We start from the raw sequence: 25,745 nt of genomic DNA on the forward strand, positions 1-25,745 counted from the left end.
AGTCGGAGCTTGCGCAATATGTTTTGCACGGCCCTGGCTGCTAGCAGTGAGTGTTTGGTGTTGTTGTTTGCACATTAGGGGCAAGAGAAAGAATACCCGAAGTTAATAATACCGCAGGCTGGTCGCATGAGGTAAGGAATACGCGGCGGTTAGCTGTGTGCTCAGTGGGACTTTAGCCTCTGGTTTAGGGAGTTGTCTCGGAGAAAAAAACACAGTTACATTAGTTGTTAAGCGTTAACAGTAACTGTTAGCTAGCAACACAGACACATAAGCTAACAGAGCACTAAAGCAACCAACAAAAGACAATACATATGATACAAGGGGCATCATGCTTACCAGACTAGCTACATGACAAAGGGTTTTCATTAAAAAATGTCATAGCTTTTGAGCAAACCAGAGACACCCAGCTTACCACGACTGCTTGCTATCACCCATGAGCTAGCGTTAACTAACGAAGCCATTGCTAACGTTAACTTCCAGACAGTCAGGTTACCGAGACGCTGACTGAATTAACGGTTGATTTTCACCGTGTTACAAAACGTGTGTAATTGACCGAGACCAAGTCTGTTAGAGAAACAGATTACAAGTGACTTTGTTGTTTATACATGTATAGAACAAAAGGAAGAAGTTAAGAAGATATTAATGTTATTTAAGCTTTCTTCCTTCCAGTAATAACATCAGATCCTGTTAGCTAGAGCCACTTCAATGAACTATGTATGTAGTGGGAAACCAGGTTGCATCCTGTTGTGTTTGTTGTATTTATATTTAACTTATAATTAAAATCTAAAGGGCCACAACAACTTTTCTCAGTATAAAAAAACAACGTTATAGTGTTCAGAGCAAAGAAAAAGCCTCAATTATTTTTTAAATTAGGGCTGGGGGATATGAAAATCAAATATCATCATGTCATTAATCGAATACCTTAATATCGATCTTGTATACTACTCACAAAACATTTCATTTAACACAATTAGTTTTCTGTTATCAAGGCAAGTATTAGAAAACAGCTGAAACTGTGAGTTAAGTTCATAAAAGTACATCACTTTACTTTACTGTGAAGCAGCCTTAGAAACCAGGAGAAAGACACATGGAAATTAAAATGTCTACAATTCAGCATGGGTAATATATCAAAAATAATATTGATGTATTTATCGTTCCTAATTACAACAAATAAGAAACATAACATCATTTTGAAGTGGTGGGCTGATGAGGCACCAACAAGTTTGGTTATATAAGGATGGGTACCAAAGTGCTAACAAATATATTGGGGAAAAGTTGTTATAGCTCTGTTTATCATTGACAAGAATTGTTTTGTGTATTCATGTAATACTGTCTTTTGCGTAAAGTAAAAGCTATGTAATAATGGAAAGTTATAAATGTTATATCTGAAATGTACTGACATTAAGAAATGCAAGGTTGCTCTTGCTAAAAGCACAGTTGATTATTTTGCATGAATATGCTAAATTCTGCTAAAGCTGTTGGATAAAGTTGACCTTGGTCAGAAAATGAAGTAAACAAAGCTGCCTTTATCTATGTTCCAATAGAACTGTATCTCCAAGCATGCCAAAGTGAGTCTCTGCTGGTTATATCTACTTTATATGGTTATTGTACATTCCTAGAAAACGTCGCAACTGCTAGCTCATCTTAACTACTTTCTTGGTTTTGGGCTGTTACAGGTTACTGGGTGAGCTCATCCCTGCCATGAGAGCTGACCACCAAGTAACCAGCCCCCCCTCCTTCTGCAGTTGATGGATCTGCAGCTGGTCCAGAGATGACAGACAGCGTCAGGGCCTTCCTCCGCAATGTTGCGACGGTCAGAACACACACACACATGCACACACACACACACACACACACACACACACACACACACACACACACACACACACACACACACACACACACACACACACACACACACACACACACACACACACACACACAAGCCATGAATCAAGGGTTTAATTCATTTACAGGGATACAGATGCAGGAAAAACCCTGTGTTGAATGGGACTCATTCTTTTAAAATAGCAGAGGAATGCATGAAGGTTATTATGACATGTATCCACTAACAAATGTAATGTCAATAGATGATGAAAATGTATGATAAAATTATGTTCCAAAACATTTAAGTCAAGAATACATGTGGTGGAGAGGAGCACAATAAAAGGAACAGTTGCTTGTTTTGATATCCATTTAAACAGTAACTGCTACCCTAATAAAAAGTGAAGTGTCATATATCTGTTGTAGTGTACACATTCATTCTCTACAAAAAAGGGACAGACCTATCCAATGAACATGCAGAGGTTATAGTAGGCTTTTCGCCAGGACAAGCAAGGACTTTTTTTCTTTCTCTTAAATTAAATTGTGTAGCAGAAATCAGAAATAGTTAAATAATTTCAATATTATATTAGAACTCAACTCATTATTATGACATGTTATAACTGCATTTAATAACCAGAGACTCTGAATAATCCAGCTAACACTAGCTGCGTCTGTTAAAAACTTTATAATATCTTTAACTTTGTTTAATTAACAACAACATATCTTATTTTGTTTAATTAACAACAGGAGATTTCAGTTTTGCAGCAACAGCCAATAGTTGGTTTTGAACTTTTGTGTCAGATTCAGCCGGACCCTAAAAGAGCTTCAGTTACAAAAGTTAAATTTGGACTAAGCCCTTCAATCTGGCAGAAGAAACAAAGTGTCGATTTAGTTGCACAGAGTAAGACATTAACATCATTCTAGAAAATCCTTCTCGTAACACACAAAGCCCTAAACAACCAGGCCCCCCCCCCCCCCCACCTCACTGACCTGATCCACCACCACACCCCGTCCCGCAGCCTTTGCTCATCCGAAGCCAAACTTCCTGCCTATCCCACACAAACCAAACACCAAACCTGGGGGGACAGAGCCTTCTCCATCTCTGCCCCCACCCTGTTGAACTCACTCCCACAACACATCCAAGACTGCACTGACCTCCCCACCTTCAAAACACTGACCAAAACACACCTCTTCAGACTGGCTTTTAATGTGTGAATAATGTTGTTGTAATGTTTTAATTCAACTTTTTTTTTTTTTTTATTTCATATTTTATACCACTGTAAAGTGTCTTTGAGCACCGGGAAAAAGAGCTTAGAAATCAAATGTAGCATTATTATTATGAATGCATTTAAGTAAAAACACCTTTTGAACCATCAAGTCCTAAATATTGTTATGGGATTTGCCCTCATATTCCCTTATCAGCCTAATTCTTGTGTTTAATAGTTACGAATTGAGGTATTTCAAAGCTCCATTACGACTATTTATACAAATTTGAAACCAATACTGTATAACATCGCCTTGACTGTGTATTCTCTTTCACTGTGGTTCTCTAGGGGATCAAGGACTCCATATTGGGGATTGGAACAATCTCCAAACTGGATGCCCGCATCCAGCAGAAAAGAGAGGAGCAGCGGAGGAGAAGGGCCAGTGGGGCCCTGGCACAGAGACGGGCACAGAGTGAGGAGCGCAAACCCGACAAGTAAGAGGGTTTAAAGATTGGGTGCCATGCTATAGATTTCCTTACTAAGCCAGAGCAACTTCCATGCTCATGGATATTTGTTTGTGCCTGCATGTCATTGTTGTTTGTAGGATTTATTAGCTGCTCTTAAGTTCTAAAATAACTGGAAAGTAGAAGTTGCAACCAGACATGCGTATTTCCTACAACCTCCAGCATTCAATAAGCCATGTTTACCCCAAGAGAACACAGTATATTTTTCTGAACTGCTCGCAAAACAGCAGGGGCTGTTTTAATAAAGCTTCCTGGTACAAAGAGTTGTATCTTTCTTGGAATTGTCCCTTGTGGTTAAGACTAGATCTTGGTCTAAATATTCTTTAAAGAATAAGGAGAGCTATAAAGATGAAAAGAGCAGGAGGGAGGAAGAGGCTTAAGTGTTTATTAAGCAGCAGAGACAAAAAGCAGTAAGATGAAAAGGCAGGAGAAATATTGTCCATACGCTATGAACGGTGCCTTGCTCAGGCACACCTCAGTAGATTTTGTTTATTGTCTTTTATCTCGGTTTCCATATCTTTGCAGAATTGAAGAAATGTGTAACTGTAAGGAGTATTGTCTGATTTGTAGATCTGTGATGCACTTTTTAAACGTGTTTTTCAAAATCGCTATATAAACAAAGTTCATTGTTATTTTTATTAGGCCAAGCAATTTCACCTGCCATTCTACAGTACTATCACTAAGATCAACCAATCACACTGTTAAAAAATAAAACACGTCATATCTAGCAACAGGGTCTACCACATCTGGGGGGAATTGGTTCTGTGTGCTCATGTTACTGTCAACAGTTAATATAACATTATAATTGTTAACAAGATGTTGTTTTTAATTGTTTTAAATTCTCAGTTCTCCATCTTAAAGTAAACACCAAAAACCTTCAGTTCACAACCAGAAATCCATTTGTCTGTCTTCTTCTGGTTAAGTTAGGGAAACATGTTTTAATTGAAACAAATATTCATAGAATATTCAACATTGTTTAACGGTCTTTTTCAGTGACCCCAAAGTAGCCAGCAGGATCTTTCAGTGCTGTGCCTGGAATGGAGGAGTGTTCTGGGTAAGATATTTACCTGCTGTTACAGTACAGCCTTGTCACACACTGAATACATAACAGGTGAAACAAGTTTCAAATGCACGTTTGACTTCTGCACACCAAAGAACTAAAGTCTTTCTTGTATGTCAACTAAAGACATTGTCTCTTATTTAAACACCTCACCTCAGAATGTTGGAATGAGATGATATAAATGCAAAGCCTCAGACATTTAACATTTGTATTTTCATTTAATGTCCTTTTTTAAGGCTGATGTAAGAATGAAAATATGATTTCTGATTCCTTATTCAAGGGGAACCATGAGTTGGAGAGTAACTAGTATGTGTTGTTTCTCCAGCTCAGTCTGTTCCTCTTCTACCGGGTGTTTATCCCCCTGCTGCAGACTCTCACAGCAAAAATCATTGGTATGTAAGTACACTGCGTTTATGTATGTATGTTTGTAACTGTAGGGTAGGCTCTCTGGCTTGTGCGAGGAACCAGTTAGTCAACAAGCTGTTTTTTCTACAGGTGACCCCTCCCTCCATGGAAGTGTGTGGTCCTGGTTAGAGTTCTTCCTGACCTCCGTCTTCAGCGCGCTCTGGGTCCTCCCTCTGTTCGTCCTGAGCAAGATAGTCAACGCCATCTGGTTCCAGGTTAGGCCCTGCTCTGATAGGCTGTCATCATGTGATGCTCGAGCATGTAGCACATTTCAAAATCTATGTATCAATTCCATACTATATCATATCTCATAGATTTGTGCAGGAATGAGTCCTTAAAGTCGGAAATGAGTCACCACTTCCAATTCCCTCATCTCAGAATCAATGGTTATTTGAACGTGTTTTGGGTTAGATGCCTGACATAAGTAAAGTCTGTGGTTCAGACAAGCTGAAGAGATTTTCACGTGCGACTAAATGAGACTACTTAACATCATCACGCAGAATATTAGCCGCCTTTAGCTTAGAGACGGTTATGCAGCCGTGAGACCCTCATGTAGTTCATTTAGAGCTTGTCTTATAGTCTTTAAGCAAGTCCATTCTTTATTAAAAAAAAAACACCAACAAGGTCAATATATTGAGGCAATAGATATGAATTTGTATTGAGAAGTGACTTAAGCATCTTTTAAACTGGATTCCTGTGACCACACTGCCACACAACAGCTGCTGGAAATCTGCTGAGTCACTCAAAGGTTTTTGTTAGGACACATCATCAGGTACACAACAGCATACACAGAAGACTTTGATTAAACCGCAATTTCTGACTAGTCGCCTGAAGCAGGTTGTGTGAAAACCCTTTAGGACTTTTTTTTAATCCTTTTCTGAGACGAGCAGGACATAATAGCATTAAATGCATATTAAAATAGTGTTTTTGAATTGATCTCATCACACATTCGATTATTTGTCACCCCTTTCAGTGTCATATTGTCGTCACAAAGCAATAGCGATTGAAATCTGAATATTCATGTTGTCCTATGTTTACTATGCTACACAAATTTAGATGTGACTGTGTTCCTCTCTGTTGCAGGATATAGCTGACCTAGCATTTGAAGTGTCCGGCTGTAAAGCGCAGCCGTTCCCCAGCGTCAGCAAGATTATCGCAGATATGCTCTTTAACCTTCTTCTCCAGGCCCTCTTCCTCATTCAGGTACATTTCTGTACATGCCTTGATACCCCTATAGAAATGTCACTGTCTCTGTTTAACTCTGCGGTGCCTTTAGCCAAAACATCAGTGTCTCATGCTCTTCGGTCCTCCCACAGGACGTTCGAGTGGATCAGTTTCAGGAAAGCTGATTCAGTGATTTGTCTCTGTAGGCTGAGATTCACCAGATGTTTGCTCAGTTTGCAAATTATATCAGGTTTCCAACTAAATCATAAAGTCATGCCGTTCATGACCCATAGTTATTCAGCATGTCAGGCCAACAATATATTCCTAGATTCTCCATTTAGAGTTATATAATTATCAAAAAGCTTTATGCCTTCATACTTAACAAGATTTTTCATTTAGAAGTACTGAAGGACTTTTTTGCACAACAACTTCAACATGAATTCCTCTGTTTCAATTTGTATGTATTTAAAACAGTCATAATATTACACAATACAAAGACCTACACTACTAAACAAACTGAACAAAAATAGACACCAACACAAAAAAAGTGATCTTAACATCAGCTTTTCAAACCATGCTAAAATGTCAGCATCAGCGTTAATTTTGAACAACTATTACTATTACTAACTAACTAACTATTTTATTCTCTTTTCTCTAAGATAAAGCCAATGGGATGAAAATGTTCACATTCTCTCATGTGATTGTGATGTGTATTCTCCTGTAGGGCGTGATTGTGAGCCTCTTCCCGATCGATGCCATTGGACAGATGGTGAGCCTCCTCCACATGTCTCTGCTCTACTCCCTGTACTGCTTCGAGTATCGCTGGTTCAACCATGGTGAGACCCTCACTTTACATCGTAAAAACCGAATCATCTTGACTGAATGGAGAACTTAAACCACACTGAGGCTGTTTATGTTTGCTTCAGGCGTTGAAATGCACCAACGGCTGTCCAACATAGAGAGGAACTGGCCCTATTACTTCGGCTTTGGTTTGCCCATGGCTCTGCTGACCGCCCTGCCCTCCTCATACATCATCAGGTAACACTCCTCATTCCTAATTAATCAGGGAAGCAGAATCAGTAGTTGCAGTCTTGCCTATACAATTTTTAATCAAAGTGTGTACGTTAGGTCAATCGTGTAGATGAGTCACAGATTGTTTTTTACGCATTATCATAGAAATCAAATGACTTTCTTCAGCTCCGATCAACCCAAAATATATCTGTTATCAAAATTCAATTTGCAATGCCTATGAATATTTTGACAGCCCTAGAAGTTTTTAATGAGTTTTGAAAACTCAATTCATGAAATGGCTTTAAATTGGAGTTTATTTTAAAGGCTTTATTCAAATGAATTTATTCTATGGATTTTTATGTATAATTGTTATTTTTAAATTGTGTTTTGGTTGTTTGGTTTCATTGAACTTTGTAATTTGTAGTTCAAATGTATATAATCTGATTATTTTAGCTCTGTAAAGCAGTTTGTTAACTTATCTTTTGAAAGTGCTATATATATATTATTAAATATAATAAGTGTTATTATTATTATTATTATTGTTATTATATTATTCTGCACATTATCACTGAGATCACACCTTTTTTATGTTTACTCTTCATATTTTCTAGTCGAAAGACACTAAAACAAAAACAAAAAATGCAAATGAAAACAATACTTCAATTAATAATTAGATACAAAGACGTCAACTCACCTGACAACACTTAATATAATCTAATCAACACCAAAAAGCTAACAGTAAATATATGCCTAAACATTTTTGATAGACTTAGAAATTATCATTGTCACAACATTTTCCAAAATATTTAGAAGAGTTTGGTTAAATGTTTGAAATACCATGAAACAGGCAGGAATTATTAAAAGAGCGTGTGCACTCTGGAAGAATCGCCTCATGTTTTCCCTTCCTGTATTCACTGTATGCTCCTGTGTTTGGTTCATCTTTTCGACCCAGTGGCTGCTTGTTCTCCATCCTCTTCCCTCTCTTCATCATCAGCGCTAACGAGGCCAAGACGCCAACAAAGCAGTAGTGAGTGAAACATAAAACACATTTTCTAAACAGATTCTGTAATGAACAATCCACTGACCACTCCGATGCTTTCCACACAGCCACTTCCAGCTGCGTCTCTTCTCCGTGGTGGTGCTGATCAGCAACAAACTTTTCCACAAGACGGTGCACCTGCAGTCCTCTCTGACGTCCTCGACCTCGTCGGAGAAGCTGGCATCGCCCCACACCTCCCCCACCCGCCACAGATCCCTCCCCCCACAATGATGAAGGAGATAGGAAATCGGTTGATGAAAGGCTTCACTCATCGTGAAAAAGTGATTCTTCTAAAGGGATTTCCTTAAGAGAAGATGATATGTGGTGTAGGATGAAGGGTTTACATGATTCTGATAAATCTCTGTCCCTTTGGTTCTTCATTTGCACCAAACACATTTTAAGAGTGACACAAAAATCGACTGCCCCGTGCCTCACACTCAACACATGATATGCTCTTTTCTTTTGTGAAATTCTTTCACTGTTTTTTTTTTGTAAAATGTGCCATTTTAAGTCACTCTCCTTAAAAATAAATGACAGCACAAGAAATCATGTCGTATAATATGACATGTGACGAACGGACATTTGAACTGAAGGGCCTTGTTTGCGCTCAGAAGGAAAGCACAGTCTCGCTGTACGTACAGTACGTGTTTTCTTGATGTTGCAAGTCACATTCCTTCCTCACAGATAGAATGTTTTTTGCACATGGATAGGTTTTTCTCTTCAAGCAGTCCCAGAATAACCCTGTACAGTTAAAAAGGGAGGCGTGTGTATCGTTTCAGAGCTTTGGTTTATTAGAATATACAAAATCAGTTCAAGAGCTGCTATACAAAGGGTTGGTGACCTTCATAACGGAAACTAAATAACAAGGCCACTCTTTTTGAGTGTTGACTAAAGGTTAGCCTGGTGTCTCATCCCAAATTGAATCTCAATCCACTGAGGTTTACATTTAGCAAATCACGAAATGACACCAGTTAAGGAAAAGCTGCCATAGCATTTTCACTCTGTGTGAATTTAGTAGATGGTAGGTGAGATGACACTGCCAAACTGTTGCATTTATGTTTTCTTTATTTCACTTCAACCACTACAATGCTTAGCTGTGTAATAATTGGAGTCACATAGTCTTTATTCAACATATGGGTGACCGGCCTTGACCCGCTTTCTCTAGCTATCCCCTAGAGAGCTGCAGCATATATACTTGGTTCCAACAGATCATCGACTCTTCAATTTCAGTGCTGTGTGATATCCCATATGTTCAACCAGAAGCCCACCACCATGCAGATACCAAGTCACCAAGCTTCTGTCACTTTTCAGAGCTCATGGCCACGGGAGGGCCAAGATTATGAACTGGTGTGCAATTATTGTAAGAAGAGCATAGTGTTTGTGCAGACTGATGTATGTGTGTGAGGTTTTGTAAAAGTAATACATCTAATTTCAATAAAATTGGCAGTATTCAATATTTTTGAGAACTGTGTTCGGTGTTTTGCTACCACAGTGACGACTAGACAAGACTTGTTAAACTTAAGAGTGAAATGAAGAGGACAATGGGCGAATTTGGGGAGACCTGAGGGAGATGGTGGACTACTGAAAAGCTATTAAAAATGAATAGTTTTCAAACTGCAGAGAAAAGTAAATTGTGGATGTGGTATGCTGTTTTACATTTCACCCTGTCATAGTGTAGGCATTCAGTCTACCTTGTAGACTGTTTCATTTATGCTCAATTGTTATTAGGAAAAAGCTGCCACTGACTTGTGAGTAAAACCATCTGATCACGACTGAAAATAGACATCCTTAAGATTGTAAATTGTTTGTTATACTTTTTCAATGAATTTCTAATTAAATATTGTCATTTTGTTGTTAATTTACTGTACTGAGTGTTGGTTGCACCACTCAAATGATATTGTCCTGTTCGTTATGAACCAGTAGAGGGCGACACGTTTTCTCCTTACTAAGGACACGTCACTACACTACAGCGGCAAGGTAGGAAACTAAATTTGAATGACAGCCAAATAACCAATCAGATTAATGTAGGATTTCTGTGGACTGACGCTGGTCCAATAAACGCACAGTAACGCTTGGTTGGGGCGGGATTAGTCTCGGTTAAGGTTGTGTGTGAATAGTGTATGAGAACAGGAACGGAGCGGGTGAGTCTTACTGAACATTAAATATATATTTGTGAGCTTAAACAGGACAACTAATTGTGTATTGTAAGCTGTTGACCTGCTGCCATTTGTGAAGGTGTCGCAGATATTTTCAAAACAAGTCTGAGAGGAGGTGAGGGGCAGAGGTGTTCATTATACAGACGCTAGCAGGTTAGCCTCGCTAGCCACACTTTTAACTGGATGAAATGGAAGCAGCATCAGCACTAGCCGGCCTGATGCTGACTTGCTGTAAGATGCAGTCTAGGCTATAACGGTACTTGCATCACTTTTAAATGTGCACATAGTGGGTGTTCATAGGTAACGTGCTGAACAAACCCTAGCTAATGTTGATTCCCTTGCTCTGTGGTGTTAGAGTGTTGGTTAAGTCTCAGTACTTGTACGGCTAGCTCTTAAAGTAAGCATTAATAAGAGCTCGTTTTAGCTTGCTGGTTTGTGTTATCGCGTGGAAAAATATACAAAATGTGCAGAATACAGGCATAAATCCCTGCAGAAGTTTTCCAGAGCGGGTGCTTCCTGGTTCCTGACGCCACATCTTATAACGTGGCCTTATCTGGTTGGGCTGGGCATGGAAGTTGAGTCTTTACAGTTTGCAGGCTTTGATTATATGAAGATTTGGCTCATTTAAAACCTCACATTAAAAGTATGTTCTTTTTTGAAAGATTTATTTCTAAAAATAAAATGTATAAAATATACAATGTAGTTTTTCATTTCATCGTCCCATTAGATTTATTTTATTGATCCCAATTTGGGAAATTGTCTCAGCAGCATTTAAAGGGGGGTTGCACGAGTAATTATTAGGTATATATAGTATGAATAAACAGTAGAAATATACATATTAACAGTAAAAACAGAGCAGAAACAAAAACAGTAAATATATCAGTAGTGTATATGTATCTTTTGTGTATCTCAACAAATGCACAACACAAAATAAAGGAGTATACACAATAAAAAAAACCAACCTACTACACATTGTAAACAGTGCATTATTACAAGTAAATGAATTAGGGTTATGTGGAGGTTATTCTGAATCAAGTCTGTTTGAGAAGGACGTTGTACCTGTCAGTCTTACAGTGCCTGTCTTCCTTAGGTTGTATGGTGAGCTGTTCCTAAACTCGCCAAAATGACCAAGCTGGGCTTCCTCCGTTTGTCCTATGAGAAGCAGGACACGCTGCTGAAGCTGCTCATCCTGTCTATGGCTGGTATCCTCTGTAAGTCCTCTGCTTCCCGTAAACAATGGCATGGTCTCCCTCAAAACAAACTGAACACATTGATCCATGTGCTTTCCCTCCTCTCCAGCATTCTCCACCAGACTGTTTTCCGTCTTGAGGTTTGAAAGTGTCATCCATGAGTTCGATCCGTAAGTGTCATGGTTATTTTCAAGCATTTTGAACAGATTTTACTCCTTAAAGTTAATGTCTCATTAACTCTGGCTTCATCTCATCTTCAGGTACTTTAACTACCGCACCACCCGGTTCCTGACAGAAGAAGGATTTTATAAGTTTCACAACTGGTTTGACGACCGGGCATGGTATCCTCTGGGGAGGATCATTGGTGGAACCATTTATCCAGGTAGGATTCAGCAACATATACGTGAGAGCAAAGTACAAGTAGATGTATGTGGGTTTATAATCTTTACTTTCGGGGGTTGGATATCAGAGCAGTGAAGTGTTTAGGTAAAGAACAGAGGTTAATGTATCGGTGTGCCCTATTAGCACTAAAGCTAAGCTAATTTCAACCCCTTGTCTCGTCTCCCTCTCTCCTCTCTCCAGGACTTATGATCACCTCTGCCGTACTTTACCATGTCCTACACTTTTTCCACATCACCATTGACATCCGTAATGTCTGTGTCTTCCTGGCTCCCTTGTTCTCCTCCTTCACCGCCATCGTCACCTACCACTTCACCAAGGAGTTAAAGGTAGAAATGCATAAAAATACAACAAACTATGTCATTTAAGAATATAAACCAGTTTTTCTTTTGATGGACACCAAAGGGATTTACGTCGCAACTTAAATAATAAAAAATAACCGGTGAAAATCCAGGCAGCAGATAAAGACACATCTCTTAAAACTCCCCACCACCAGATTGTAACACAGTAATTCTCTTAAGTTCAAGTTCAAAGGCTTTATCGTCATATGCACAGCTACAGTGTACTTATGGCAATGAAAATCTGAAGTCCTGGGCTCCTCAAAGAATGCAACATAAATATAAAGAAGACACAAAACTATACAAAGAGTGCAAGAGAATGTTGCTCGACTAAAGTCCAAGTAATGCAGAAGAAGTGAACTATATACAAGTAAAATAGAATTAGATGATCTAAAAACAGATGTTAAATGTTAAATGCTGTACAGTGAAATAAAATACTGCATATAGTAATTATAGATAAATATGCGAGTAGCAAACAGTTGAAGTTGTGAAGGCACAGAGCTCAGGCATTAAGCAGTCTGATGGCCTGTGGGATGAAACTGTCTCTGAGTCTGGTGGTTTTGGTCCTCATGCTGCGGTACCACCAGAGGAGGCAGAACAGTTGGTTGCTGGGGTGATGGGGGTCTTGTATGATCCTGTGGGCTTTCTTCCTGAGCCGCTGGGAGTAGAGGTCCTCCACGGAAGGCAGCTCCGTCTTTGTGATGTGCTGTCCACCCTCTGCAGAGACTTACGGCTGAGGCTAGTTTGTGTCAGAAGCCTAAATAAAATAAAAATAGGACAATCATCAGGGTAATTTCTACCACTGCAGAAGACACTGTTAAACATATTCTCCAGATTGAACAGCACAGACCTTATGGTGTGGAGTGTTGCTTTAGAATCCTGTTAGTAATAAGCTATAAAACATAAACGTTATTTACAAAGCACTCTTCACTTTACAGGAAAAACAGCACATAAACATATAAAGACATAAATGATGAGAATAGTTATTTCTTGATATGATGGTGTAAACAATATTGCCACTGAAAGCCCTTCTCCTCTGCAGGATGCCGGTGCGGGGCTCCTGGCTGCTGCCATGATCGCCGTGGTGCCTGGTTACATCTCCCGATCCGTGGCGGGCTCCTATGATAACGAAGGTGTGCATGCATTGGATATGCAAAACACTGTCTGTGAATACATCACAGAAAGATAGATAATGAACTCCCTCTGTGCCGTCCTGCTCAGGTATTGCCATCTTCTGCATGCTGCTGACCTACTACATGTGGATCAAGGCTGTGAATACGGGCTCAGTGTACTGGTCGTCCATGTGCGCGCTGGCCTACTTCTACATGGTGAGGATAACCAAAAGTGCATGACACATTGAATTATTCTGAGTTCATAGAGGTCCTGATGAGTTGTTTGTGTGAATCTAGGTTTCCTCATGGGGTGGCTATGTGTTCCTCATCAACCTGATCCCCCTCCACGTCCTGGTTCTGATGCTCACGGGTCGATTCTCTCACCGTATCTACGTGGCTTACTGCACAGTGTACTGCCTGGGCACCATCCTCTCCATGCAGATCTCTTTTGTTGGTTTCCAGGTGAGTGAAGATGAAGTGTTGCCGAGTATGCCGATTCTAGAACGTTATCACAGTACTCTGCGTGCCATTGTCGTTTGTTTTGCTGACATGTGCATATACAAGTGCTCTTGACAACTGTAAGAGCTACTTAGAACAAAATGAGGTCTAAGAAATGTTTATGTTTTCAAGACAGATAACATTCTTTGAATTTAATTTGAATCATTAGCACTGTTTTGTTTGTATTGATGTCATTGGACTATGCTAATGTTATATTGGGACAGGTGATGGTACAGTTATCCAGATTTTAGTGTTCGAGTCTAAAAGAGTCTATGGTATGCCAGTAGGATGAAAACAAGTCTTTACCCCTGTGAACATGGAGTCCTGTAATTTAGTTATTAAATGCAGTGCTGTAGACCAGGGCCTGTTTTTTAATCATCAAGTAGTTATTGGACCGGGCAACATGTCGTCTGGAAGAAAATCACCTGCAATGATGCTGTGTGGTTCCCGTTTTGGGAATTTTAAAGAACACGAGTTAGAAGTAAGATACCCTTGCAGACTCAAAGATGTATATAACTAAAGTACTGCAACCGCAATTATGAGTTGTTTCTATACTTATGAAGGTAATGCAGTATTAACACATCACCTCTGTCCTCCCAACTTAGTTAGCGAACTCTTTATTGCTCCAATCATGTCAAAAGCAGCGGCAGCATATCACAGCTTCTCTCCTTTTATCTTTCACAATGAAAGCTAGCCTAGACTTATATGGCGAGCGGTGGTGGCAAAGTCCTTAGGGAGCCCGCTGCACAGCCCGCTGCTCCTAACAGTGGGATGGGCCCAATGCAGAGTGTGCATTTCCCCTATGTGGGACCATTAAGGGTTCCTTCCTTCCTTCCTACATTGGATCACTACTTACCAGAGGGGAACGTCAGTCCACAAAATAACTTACAACTGCTAGTAGTATTAGTATCTGCAAGGATTTAAACTTATTTCAGCAGCATTGTGACATTTGGAGGTGGAAAAATGTGGCCTTAAGAGTTTCTCCGGCGTGATATTAAATGTATGAACACAATGATAAACTTCTGTTTTATGGCTTATTTTTTCACATCCTCCAGTGCATTACATTGACAAAATAGTTAAATTGAGTTGATGTTTGAGATGTTAGTATCTGTATTGAGAAATGTAGGCAGGTACAGTATCAGTCAAAGTCTTAATTTCACACTAGTACTGTCTTATGTTTCTTGTGTTACTCTGATCGTCCCTCTATAGCACACATTTCAGTGTCATGTGCTGGTACCACAGTCTGACTTCCTGTCTCTCTTTTTCCTCCTAATCCAGCCGGTGCAGTCATCAGAGCACATGGCAGCCTTCGGTGTGTTTGGCTTGTGCCAGATTCACGCCTTTGTGGACTACCTGCGCAGCAAACTGAACGCCCAGCAGTTTGAGGTGCTGTTCAAGAGCGTCATCTCCCTGGTGGGCTTCCTGCTGCTGTCAGTGGGGACTGTCCTCATGCTGACCGGTAAGAGGACTCATCAGAGGGAACTTTGAAAACAAGAATTTATTGGATGGAGAAATGTGTCCTTCAGCACTTCCTGAACCGTGTGAAATGTTATCTTGTTTGACGTTGACTGACCGAAAGTGTCTTCCCTCAGGTAAGATCTCTCCATGGACTGGTCGTTTTTACTCCCTGCTGGATCCCTCCTATGCCAAGAACAACATTCCCATCATAGCCTCTGTCTCTGAGCACCAGCCCACCACCTGGTCCTCATACTACTTTGACCTCCAGCTGCTGGTCTTTATGTTCCCAGGCAAGTTCACACCGAGAACAACAAAAATGTTGTCCTGTATGATCCCTACAGATTGGTGGATTCTTCTGGGTTTTTACTGAGGCTCCTCTTGCTTTTCCTTACAGTTGGTCTTTACTACTGTTTCAACAACCTGTCAGACGCCAGGATCTTCATCATCATGTACGGAGTCACCAGCATGTACTTCTCAGCTGTCATGGTACGTCCTTATAGAGTAACATATACTTCTCAAAGAACTCTTTAGAGAGCCATTGATCTGTTTACTTAGGTCTGTGACACATCAACAGTGTCACCAGAAAATGGCATCCCTGACTGATTTAAACATGGCTGAATGCAAATGCATGTATTCAGAAAAGGTTTTTTTCATGTTGTTTTTATATCTATAGACCTTAGTGCATTGATGATGTATCTTTGCATGACGACCGGAAGTAAGCAACGAGGCTTCCTCAACTAAAAGCAGTGAGGTTTTTCATTGGATTTTAAAACGTTACAGAAATAAAGATCTGTTGCAAACATGCGTTTATGTTAATTGCATGCATTATCCAGTAGGATTCTCTCCACATATACCAAACTGATGTGATAGTTGAAGCATAAATGCAATCGCCAATAGTAAATAACAACTACATGGCGGTCGCATGAGCTTTTGTCATCACTGCTAAGCTAATGGTAGCTCATATTTGTGTAATGACGTTTAGTAGTGTCACTTGTTTGCTACCTACGTTTTTAAGCCACATAAAAGCTACAAACATTCACCAGTTGGGTATTTACTGACACGTTTCATGTCGTAGAATACAATGTGAAAATCTCATAAGCTTGTTACCAGCATACCTTATTTCAGCCACCTAAAAGTTTTTGAATGAGCTAAAACTCAATAAAAAACACTTGAGACATGACTTTGAGATACATTTAAGTGCTAAAATGTTTACTTATTTACAGATGTAGCACTCATTCCTGCGCCACTCTATATGAGCTAATGTTCTGCTGGATTGTCTCCCCCTCAGGTGCGTCTGATGTTGGTTCTGGCTCCAGTCATGTGCATCCTGTCGGGCATCGGTGTGTCCCAGGTCCTGACCACTTACATGAAGAATCTGGATGTCAGCCGGCCAGACAAGAAGAACAAGAAGCAGCAGGACGCCACCTACCCCATCAAAAACGAGGTAGGCAGACTGAGTCCTCACGTGTTGACACCTTTAGATTTAGAAACTGGTTAAAAACTCCTTTTTGAAAGGCATTATACACTACCCAGCCAAAAAAAAGGTCACAAGCCTGTGGGGCCAGTGCTATGATCTGGGGATGCTGCAGTTGGTCTGGTCTAGGTTCAGCAATGTGCCCAAAGAATGAGGTCAGCTGACTCCCTGAATATACTGAAGGACCAGGTTATTCCATCAATGGATTTTTTCTTCCCTGATGGCACGGGCATGTTCCAAGATGACAATGCCAGGATCCATTGGGTTCAGATTGTGAAACAGTGGCTCAGGGAGCATGAGACATCATTTCACACATGGATTGGCCCCCACAGAGTCCAGACCTGAACCCGATTGAGAATCTTTGGGATGTGCTGGAGAAGACTTTGTGCAGTGGTCCGAATCTCCTGCCATCAATACAAAATCTTGGTGAAAAATTAATTCAAGACAGAAATAAAGGTTGTGACATTGCAGAAGCTTGTGGAAACGATGCCACAGAGAATGTGTGCCGTGATCTAAGCTAAAGGCGGTCCAACGAATATTAGAGAGTGACCTTTTATTTGGCCAGGCAGTGTATTAAAACAAGAATAATGAAAACAGGATTGAGATGTCACTACTCAGTATTAAAAAAAAAACCACTCACAATACAAAGCTAAATGTTGTATTGAAATAGGGTTGTGGAGTTCCCCTTCCTGATCCCAGGGGTGAAATTCTTTTAGCTAGGTAGCGTTAGTCACTTGCTAGTTTCCAGAATAACGCATTGCATTATTAAATACACCCAACTGTACATACATGAGTTATCATTAGCTCCACAAGACCAGCTATTAAGGTGAAATAATCTAAAACAAACTCACAATGTCAAATAATCTAATTTGTATTGTGTAAACTTTATTTAGGGAATATGTCTTCATAATTCTTTCAAAGCTGAATCTCTATTTGCATCTGTGCAGAAACACCAAGGTTAAAAGATCACATCTGCATTTAAATGTTGCTTTATGTTTTTAATGTTATAAGTGAAGCTATAAACTATTCAGAATGACTGTATTTAACCAGAAGAGTCTCATTGAGGTCATTCATGTCTTTTTTGGACAAGACGGGAAGCATCACACGTATAGCATTAAAGGAGCTTTTTTAAATGTTGAGGACATTTTCTTGAGAGTAATTCTGTTCTTTTTGATCTGGGGTTGAGTCCTGTTTTGTAGTTGGTGTTATAAGTTATTTTATTAAAATGAAATGAAAATATACTGACTGATTTAAAAAGTAATAACATTCAGAAAAGAAGATAACAAGAGGTTTGGCCCAAAGCCATCTTCATTCAGACTAAAATGCCCTAAAGAGAAGAAGGTAACACCGGCTGACATCCGGTTGCATCTTCCTCCCAGGTTGCCAGTGGGATGATTCTGGTCATGGCCTTCTTCCTCATCACATACACCTTCCACTCCACCTGGGTGACCAGCGAGGCGTACTCCTCCCCCTCCATCGTGTTGTCGGCGCGTGGAGGCGACGGCAGCCGGATCATCTTCGACGACTTCAGAGAGGCCTACTACTGGCTCCGCCACAACACCCCCGAGGTCAGGAGAAGTACTATCAGAGTTAAAGACACATTATTATGAGTCAGCATCGTCATAGCTGTTAGATTAAAGGCTCCCCTCGCAGTCATTGGTTTTATTTTGTGTTTCTAGGATGCCAAAGTCATGTCATGGTGGGATTATGGCTACCAGATAACGGCCATGGCAAATCGAACCATTCTAGTGGACAACAACACGTGGAACAACACCCACATTTCCAGAGTGGGACAGGTGAGCTGTGGAACCTTCAGGGTACTCAGGTTTTAAAAAGATCTGCTGTGCTGACTGTGTGTGTCTCTTCTGCAGGCCATGGCCTCCACAGAGGAGCGGGCCTATGAGATCATGAGGGAGCTGGACGTCAGCTATGTGCTCGTCATCTTTGGAGGACTGACGGGCTATTCTTCAGATGGTACGTCCCAAATATCAATAGCATGTACATACTGTATACACACTATAATTTTACTATAGATGGAGGCTTTACAGAGTTGGCTTTAAAAGTCTGTTTTATTAAGGAAAACATTGTTTCAAGAACTCGCATAAACACACAGTCAGACACATCCTTTGTTTGTACATTTTACTTCTAATTTATTTTAAACATTAACTGTAGTTAATGCCTTACTGCAGCTCTATTGTGCGACATCTGACTAAAGCCACTAGAGTGCAGAAACAACAGTCTTTTTCTAAAATGTTCTCTCTGCACAAAAACTCCCACGCGGCTGCCACACAGTTTGGGAACCACTGCCTTTTTACATTACATTTAATTTAGCTGAAGCTTTAATCCAAAGTGACTTACAATATGTGAATTGACAGGAAGATAGAAACTCAAAACAGTCATAGCTAATCTTTAAAGACCCTCTCAGAGGTAATGGGTCTTCTTTCATGGCTTGTTGTGTATTGTCAGGATGTTATTGTCCTCCCTAAGCTGGTGCTCTTGTTTTGGATCAGGCCCTAATCTCATAGCTGTAATGACTCTCTGCATAAATAGGCAATACTGCCAGTTAGCAGACAGGCTAAAGTTCCACAACACTGGCTCTGCTAAAGTATTCCTATCCCTGATTTTGCCTTACTAGGTAGTATTTTTGCTTTAGAAGTAACTTTGCTAGTTCCCCTAAAAGCTAACCATTTTGTAATGCTCTCTGACTAAGTTTGTTCCAGAAAAGGAAGGCCAATAAATAAGACCTTTTTATATATAAGAAGACATTTCCACCATCATTTCTCTAATGAGTTCATCTGTGTGCCTCAGACATCAATAAGTTCCTGTGGATGGTGCGCATCGGGGGAAGCACAGACACAGGCAAACACATCAAGGAGCACGACTACTACACCCCTACCGGAGAGTTCCGAGTGGACCGCGAGGGCTCCCCCGTCCTGCTCAACTGCCTCATGTACAAGATGTGCTACTACCGCTTCGGACAGGTCTACACAGAAGCCAGTGAGTAACTCTATCCTCCTGCAGGACCCGCTGTTACCCTGCAGGGGCAGAGTGGGAATCAATCAATCAATCAATCTATCAGTTTTATTGAAGACTCAAGGTCCATTTTTTAAAAAGACATACAACACTCAATTTGAGGAATGAATGCTCTTTTTATTTTATTTTTATAACTGTTAAGTTTAGACGGTAATTGATGTAGCTCCTATAGTTAGAAAGAACAGTTTGTAAAAACCATGCAGCAAGACTGGACATCATTTGCAGATCAGCTTTAGAATCAGGTTTATTGTCAAGCAGGTTTACTCAAATATATGCTTTAGCGTATAATGGTTTAAACATAAACACAACAAGAATTAATTAAAAAACATTATATTTTAAAAACTGTCACAAAAAGAAATGTTTATGGGAAAAATAAATATAGAAGAAATAGGTACAATACAAATGTGATAATATGTACTGTAATTCTGACGATGCTACTGACGTGTTTGCAGAGCGCCCCCCCGGGTACGACAGAGTGAGGAACGCTGAGATCGGGAACAAAGACTTTGAACTGGATGTGTTGGAGGAGGCCTACACAACAGAGCACTGGCTGGTTAGGATATACAAGGTAAGATTAACAACGTGTCCTCATTCTGTCCCTTCAAATATTGTTAGATCTGTCTATAAAGACTTCGGTTTGCTGAGATCACAGCCGCTGAAACATATATCTTACCAACATAAACTTTAAATACATTAAAGCTACCAAAATAGATTTAATCAAACAGTCAGTAGAAGAAAAAAAACGTTTGAAAAAGTTGTTTTTAAAGTCAATGACAACAAACATTTAATGGTTTTGTGAAAATGTGCTACCTTTCGTTTTAAATGATAGTGAATTAAATGTCTTTGGACAAAGATTAAGACAAAACAAGAGCTGTGATGAGGGACCCTTTATTCAGAAACCGATTGCATTTTTTTAAAGAATTGTTTTTTATGTTATCTATTCCAACAAATAATCTATTAATGGATCAAATGATTGATTTATTCGCTGTTTTATGAAGGTAGACTGGCAGATCTCTCTAACCCAAACTCTTGTGTTCCATTTTTCAGGTCAAAGATCTGGACAACCGAGGTCTTTCAAGGACATAAAAGCTTCAGACGGTGAACAGCCTTTTAGCGCACAGCACTGAACACCTTCCCCTGTGGTCTGCAGATGAGTGGAGAGAGAGTACTTTTTATACTTTTTGTTTGGGGGAAGAAAATTGCATCAAAGAGATTTTGTTTTAGTTTTTTTTTGTGGATGATTTTCTTTTCTTTTTTTATTTTGTCATAATGAAATGTCTCATCTGGGATCAGAGGGAGCTGGTGTCAAAACGTCCAGGAAGTGTAATTTGCAATGAAGCGTTCAGAAGAAAGCAGTGTTCATTTAAGAACGCTTTAAATGGGTTTTTACAATGTGGTCAATAAAGTGGGATTAAACGTGATGGTTTCTCTTCATTTTTCTCAGTTCTGCACATATACACACTATCGATTTCTGAAATCTGTCCAAACTAGTTTACCTGATGACAGCTGTACTGAAAGTATACATTACATGAGTTATTTGTTTAAAGACGTAACTAATTACTAAATCCAGCCACTGTAGTTAAACTCATGCACTCAAAATGAGATTAAAATCATTTAAGATGTTCTTGGATCTTGCGATGAGGGACACTGAATGATAACGATGCTTTTATAAAGTAAACAATAGAGCAGAACGTTTTACGATACGGCATTCTTTTATTGCATTAGGGTTTGGCAATACAGGTCACATTTATTTAAAATATGAACAAAGTGTTATAGGATAGCAAAGACAATGAAAATACAATACATTCAGAATACAACAACGAGGACAATGTTTAACTCAATAAAATTAAACTGCATAAAACTGTTTTTTAGTGATACAAATATCAGTATAAAGTGTCTGTTAGCCTCAGTCCCACACAGGGCTCCTCACTGACTGGGCTGGTCCGGCAGGTCTTCCAGCAGAGCGGGGTTCTTCCTGTAGATGTAGGCGTTGGAATCGTCGTCCAGCCCCACCAGCTCAGCCAGGGAGGACACGCAGGGATCAGGGTCCATCAGCATCGCCGGCAGCCGGGACGATTTGCGCTCGATGCGGCAGGAGCGTCGCACTGGTGTCAGGAACTTCAGATCTTTGATGTTACTCTGTTTCTTCAACCTACTTGTGCTGGCATCCTTTTGGATTGTCTTCTTGACACTGAACAAAGGGGATTTGAAGGAAAGAAATTGTGTTTCACAAGTGTAATAAGGGAAACTAAACTACTTCACTTCAAAAATAGTTATTTGGAAAGATCGGGCAAAACAGATGGCTAGCATTAAACTTAATAGACTTACCTTTGCAGGTATGGGGTGGTCTTCACACTGTACTTTATCATTGAAGCACACTCCCTCTGTGGTGTTTTCTCTGTCACACATTCTACATCATCATCACTTTCTTCTTCTTCTTCCGTCACCACTTGATCCTTCACTTGCTCAACCTTTGGCTGCTTGCTAACATCCTCAGGCGTTCCCTTCTTCAGCTCCTCTGGTTTGCTGTCCTCCATTTCAGCATCAGAGCACACATCTGTCACCAGCGCGGGCCCTAATGGAAACCAAAAAACAACAAATGTTTGATAAGGAAGAGTCTGTACGAGTGCTACATTCATTTTAGACCAGAATTCCTAATGATCTAAGTGGATAAATGATTTAATTTTAAAACTGACTGTATACCATTTTATTATTAATAGACAACTTTTGGAAAGCTTACCATCACATTTAGAGGGAGTCACCATGGCCTCCAAAGCACTACACAGGTTCACAACAATCTGTCAAAATTAATCAAAGAAGTTAGCATGGTTGATGACCGTGAAAGATATTTATAGTAACAACAATACTGCCTGTTTTCTTACATCATCCACACTGCCCAGTGAGTCACCGGGCAGCAGACCTGCATCAGAGTTCTCCAGCAAGTCCAGAGTGGTGTTCATGATGAGTGGAGTTTGGCCTTGTGTTGACGATGCTCCCTGTGTGTCTGCACAGTGAGCGGTGGCAACAGAGTCCGGCTTGTGTTCCAGTCTGGGTTCAGGGTCAGGGTTTCTCTGTGCAGCTGGCTGAGACTTTGGTTTGATATCAGCTGCAGGTTTTGCAGGCACTTTGGTTTTAGAGGGTTCGGCCATCGCCCCGGCTGGTCTCTTGAAACTCTTCCCCTTGGAGGCCATCCACTCCGCAAGTTTTGCTCTGAAGAGGGAACACAAAAATATTTGAGCATGCACAGCAGCACTTAGGCAAGCATACCGTGTGTGTGTGTGTGTGTGTGTGTGTGTGTGAAATGTGTTACCTTCTTTCCTCTGCAGTCTCCATGTTAACTCTGTACTGACTGAGGGTACTTGAGACAGGAGGTTTGTTGACCTTCTTGTCTGTGGCTGAAATCTTTGAGTTCTGAGTGCTGGTCCCCTTTGTGGGAGCCACTTTATTGTTTCTGGTGCTGGTTAGTGTTGTTGGGGCGGTACTGGCAGGAGGACGAGCAGAGCGGAATCCTGTGGGGGGGCGGCTGGAGACGGTAGGCTTGGAGACCTGAGCAGGTCTCCCCAACGCCAACTTGGGACATGTCTTCACAGGTTTCTGCTTGCTATACCCAGGCAGGTCAGCAACAGATTTGGATCTGGGTTTCGAGACATTTCCGACCTTCTGGCCTTCTGTTTTGGGTGCTTGTGGTTTAAGATCCAGCTCGCTAATGCTGGTAGTTGACTTCCAAATGGATCCAATTTTAGACTGGACGACCTTGCCTTTGTACATGCCGGGAGCCGATTTGGATGATCGAACAGTAGCTGGGGGCTTTGGAGCTTCTGCAACTATTTTCTTGTGTCTTACAGCCTGTTCGGTGAGGAATGCCCGGCTGTGTGTTTGTCGTGGTTTGACATCAGCAGCTTTAACAGTTTTCTGCACAGGCTTTACTTTTTGCAGGGCCTCACCAGACGTAGACTTTGTGTCCACCTTGGATTTAAGAGGACCATCTTTCACCAAGGTGTCATCTCTTTTGTTGCTTGTCAGTTGGAAGGGAGTAACAGACGTTTTTCTGATGAAGGACTTGGATCCATACACAGGCTGAGCATTTTCCTTGTTTCCCTAATACAATTAAAACCAAAGGAATATTAGGTATGCTGATTTTATGTAATATATGTTATTAATAAGCATTACAAAGCTTACCTTCTTGTTGGTGTTGTTTCGTTTAGAAACTGCAACATTATCCATTGTGAAACCTCGATGTGGTTAATTCAATGGCGATTTCTGAAGGACGAACAAAGCCGTTAACGTTAGGTACACAAGCAGTGAGGAGCCAGTATCACCAGCTAACGTTAGGCTACAACATGTTCCCCCTCAAAACTGTAACCCACATTTTCATAGCACGTATTACCAGGTTCGCGTTTTTGGAAAATATTATATAATGCTTATCTACATTTGAAAATATCAGCTACAGGTTGGGCGTTTTGCAAAATGTACCTAACGTTACTCAACTGACATGATGCGCCACACAGGGAAAAAGGCTAATGTTAACGGTTGCTCGCTCATTGTAACTATCTATAACATAACCTACATTTAATTACAATTACAAAGAAATGTTGACTTACCCAGTTCTGTTTTTGTTGTATATGTTAATATACGAAGAGAAAGCCCATCCAAAGAAGCACACCCACAGATGCTCTATAATATGAAACAGTCTCAGGCACAACTGGCTATGTAACATATTGGATTTGACTTGGAGTTGATGCGATGCAATTGGCCATACAAGTATCGCGAGATGAAGGAATTAACCAATAGGATGTCTCAAAACGCAGAACGAGAATTGAAGAATACTACATTCTTTCATCCCACTTCTAGGTTTCACCCCGTCGGTTTGAATGTTTGAACACAAATAGAATTCCTCTAATACCGGTCAATGCAGACAGATAATTTCAGATACACGCCCAATGACTTAACAGCTTTGTGAAAAGCAAAGATCTATATTGCCTCCAGTAGGTATTGTTCAACATTAGGGAAATAAAATAAACAAAAGCAATTCATTTCAGTAAATTCAGAGGGGGGGAAAGTACTCAGGTCTTGTATTTGAATAAAATAGAATAGAAATACCCTGTTTGAAGAAAAAGACCTGCATTCAAAATGTTACTCAAAATATACTTCAAATACCAAAAGTAAAAGTTGTCATTGTGCAGATTAGTCAATTTCCCAATTATATATATGATGCAGGGTAGCTGCTGAATTTACTCCAGGTGTAACTTAAGTCTGATTTAAGGGTTGACCGTATTTCACATCATTCATCCGAATCTGCAAAGTAACTAAAGGGATTAAATAAATGTAGTGGAGTAGAATTACAAAGTAGGGGGAAAAAAATGAAATACTCAAGTAAAGTACAAGTATGATGTGATAGTTATATAATAATAACTTTGATTATCACCAACAAGTGTGTTATTAATTACAAATTGAACAATACTTCAAAAATATAAATACTTTTGAAATATGCCATTCCTGGATGTGAACCATATGTGGACCAATGATGTGAGCCATAGCGTGTGCGAACCATGATTTATTAACAGTCCATGGTGTGACTGTGGACATGCCATGGCATGTCTTCAAGTTTTGAAAGACTGCTGAGGATTGTGGGAAAAAAGCGCGATTTTTTTCTGCACGCGGGTTAAATACATCACTCTTCAAAAATGTTTCAATTGCAAGAATGTGCCTTCAAAATAAAATTATAATTACCACCAAAATCCCAAAACATACACTACTTTATTTAGACTTAACAAACCTAGTTCCCGTATGCATTTTTCAGATGGCTTATAAGAATAACGTATGATACATTGGAACATTTTCTAAAAAGCAAAATG

General features: G+C 40.1%; 3 protein-coding genes across 3 annotated transcripts; 2 read left to right on the plus strand and 1 right to left on the minus strand.

Moving 5' to 3' along the window:
• The first annotated feature begins 6 nt into the window (after positions 1-6).
• Positions 7-9,688, plus strand: ei24 (EI24 autophagy associated transmembrane protein). Its single transcript, XM_063894701.1, has 11 exons — positions 7-131; positions 1,677-1,813; positions 3,378-3,523; positions 4,547-4,607; positions 4,939-5,005; positions 5,109-5,233; positions 6,102-6,221; positions 6,907-7,018; positions 7,109-7,220; positions 8,146-8,220; positions 8,301-9,688. Exons 2-11 carry the CDS (start codon positions 1,772-1,774, stop codon positions 8,461-8,463), a joined length of 1,023 nt encoding a protein of 340 aa, XP_063750771.1. The 5' UTR covers positions 7-131; positions 1,677-1,771; the 3' UTR covers positions 8,464-9,688.
• Positions 9,689-10,318: 630 nt separating this feature from the next.
• Positions 10,319-21,311, plus strand: stt3a (STT3 oligosaccharyltransferase complex catalytic subunit A). Its single transcript, XM_063894693.1, has 18 exons — positions 10,319-10,373; positions 11,479-11,599; positions 11,688-11,748; positions 11,839-11,960; positions 12,161-12,306; positions 13,358-13,448; positions 13,537-13,643; positions 13,725-13,889; positions 15,204-15,384; positions 15,518-15,673; positions 15,778-15,869; positions 16,672-16,827; positions 18,237-18,425; positions 18,537-18,653; positions 18,729-18,831; positions 19,666-19,854; positions 20,343-20,458; positions 20,938-21,311. Exons 2-18 carry the CDS (start codon positions 11,512-11,514, stop codon positions 20,974-20,976), a joined length of 2,118 nt encoding a protein of 705 aa, XP_063750763.1. The 5' UTR covers positions 10,319-10,373; positions 11,479-11,511; the 3' UTR covers positions 20,977-21,311.
• Positions 21,312-21,583: 272 nt separating this feature from the next.
• si:ch211-266i6.3 (cytoskeleton-associated protein 2) lies at positions 21,584-24,612 on the minus strand. The gene is made up of 7 exons (XM_063894700.1): positions 24,492-24,612; positions 24,070-24,150; positions 23,201-23,988; positions 22,773-23,100; positions 22,631-22,688; positions 22,219-22,465; positions 21,584-22,081 (listed from the first exon to the last, which is right to left on the minus strand). The coding sequence occupies exons 2-7, from the start codon at positions 24,112-24,114 to the stop codon at positions 21,817-21,819; spliced, it is 1,731 nt and encodes a 576-aa protein (XP_063750770.1). The 5' UTR covers positions 24,115-24,150; positions 24,492-24,612; the 3' UTR covers positions 21,584-21,816.
• Between the last annotated feature and the right edge of the window lie 1,133 nt (positions 24,613-25,745).

This window comes from Eleginops maclovinus, chromosome 11 (assembly GCF_036324505.1).
Source record: "Eleginops maclovinus isolate JMC-PN-2008 ecotype Puerto Natales chromosome 11, JC_Emac_rtc_rv5, whole genome shotgun sequence".
Classification (NCBI taxonomy): domain Eukaryota; kingdom Metazoa; phylum Chordata; class Actinopteri; order Perciformes; family Eleginopidae; genus Eleginops; species Eleginops maclovinus.

What these genes read in the sequence shown, in the direction of transcription:
- si:ch211-266i6.3 (XM_063894700.1), bottom strand. Translation starts at nt 24,114, where the DNA reads ATGGATAATGTTGCAGTTTCTAAACGAAACAACACCAACAAGAAG. An exon ending in CACTGGGCAGTGTGGATGAT is followed by an intron (nt 22,689 to 22,772) that starts GTAAGAAAACAG and finishes TAATTTTGACAG; the next exon opens with ATTGTTGTGAACCTGTGTAG. An exon ending in ACCACCCCATACCTGCAAAG is followed by an intron (nt 22,082 to 22,218) that starts GTAAGTCTATTA and finishes CCCTTTGTTCAG; the next exon opens with TGTCAAGAAGACAATCCAAA.
- stt3a (XM_063894693.1), top strand. Translation starts at nt 11,512, where the DNA reads ATGACCAAGCTGGGCTTCCTCCGTTTGTCCTATGAGAAGCAGGACACG. An exon ending in GTCTATGGCTGGTATCCTCT is followed by an intron (nt 11,600 to 11,687) that starts GTAAGTCCTCTG and finishes CCTCCTCTCCAG; the next exon opens with CATTCTCCACCAGACTGTTT. An exon ending in GGGCTCCTATGATAACGAAG is followed by an intron (nt 13,449 to 13,536) that starts GTGTGCATGCAT and finishes CGTCCTGCTCAG; the next exon opens with GTATTGCCATCTTCTGCATG.
- ei24 (XM_063894701.1), top strand. Translation starts at nt 1,772, where the DNA reads ATGACAGACAGCGTCAGGGCCTTCCTCCGCAATGTTGCGACG. An exon ending in AGGCCCTCTTCCTCATTCAG is followed by an intron (nt 6,222 to 6,906) that starts GTACATTTCTGT and finishes ATTCTCCTGTAG; the next exon opens with GGCGTGATTGTGAGCCTCTT. An exon ending in AAGACGCCAACAAAGCAGTA is followed by an intron (nt 8,221 to 8,300) that starts GTGAGTGAAACA and finishes CTTTCCACACAG; the next exon opens with CCACTTCCAGCTGCGTCTCT.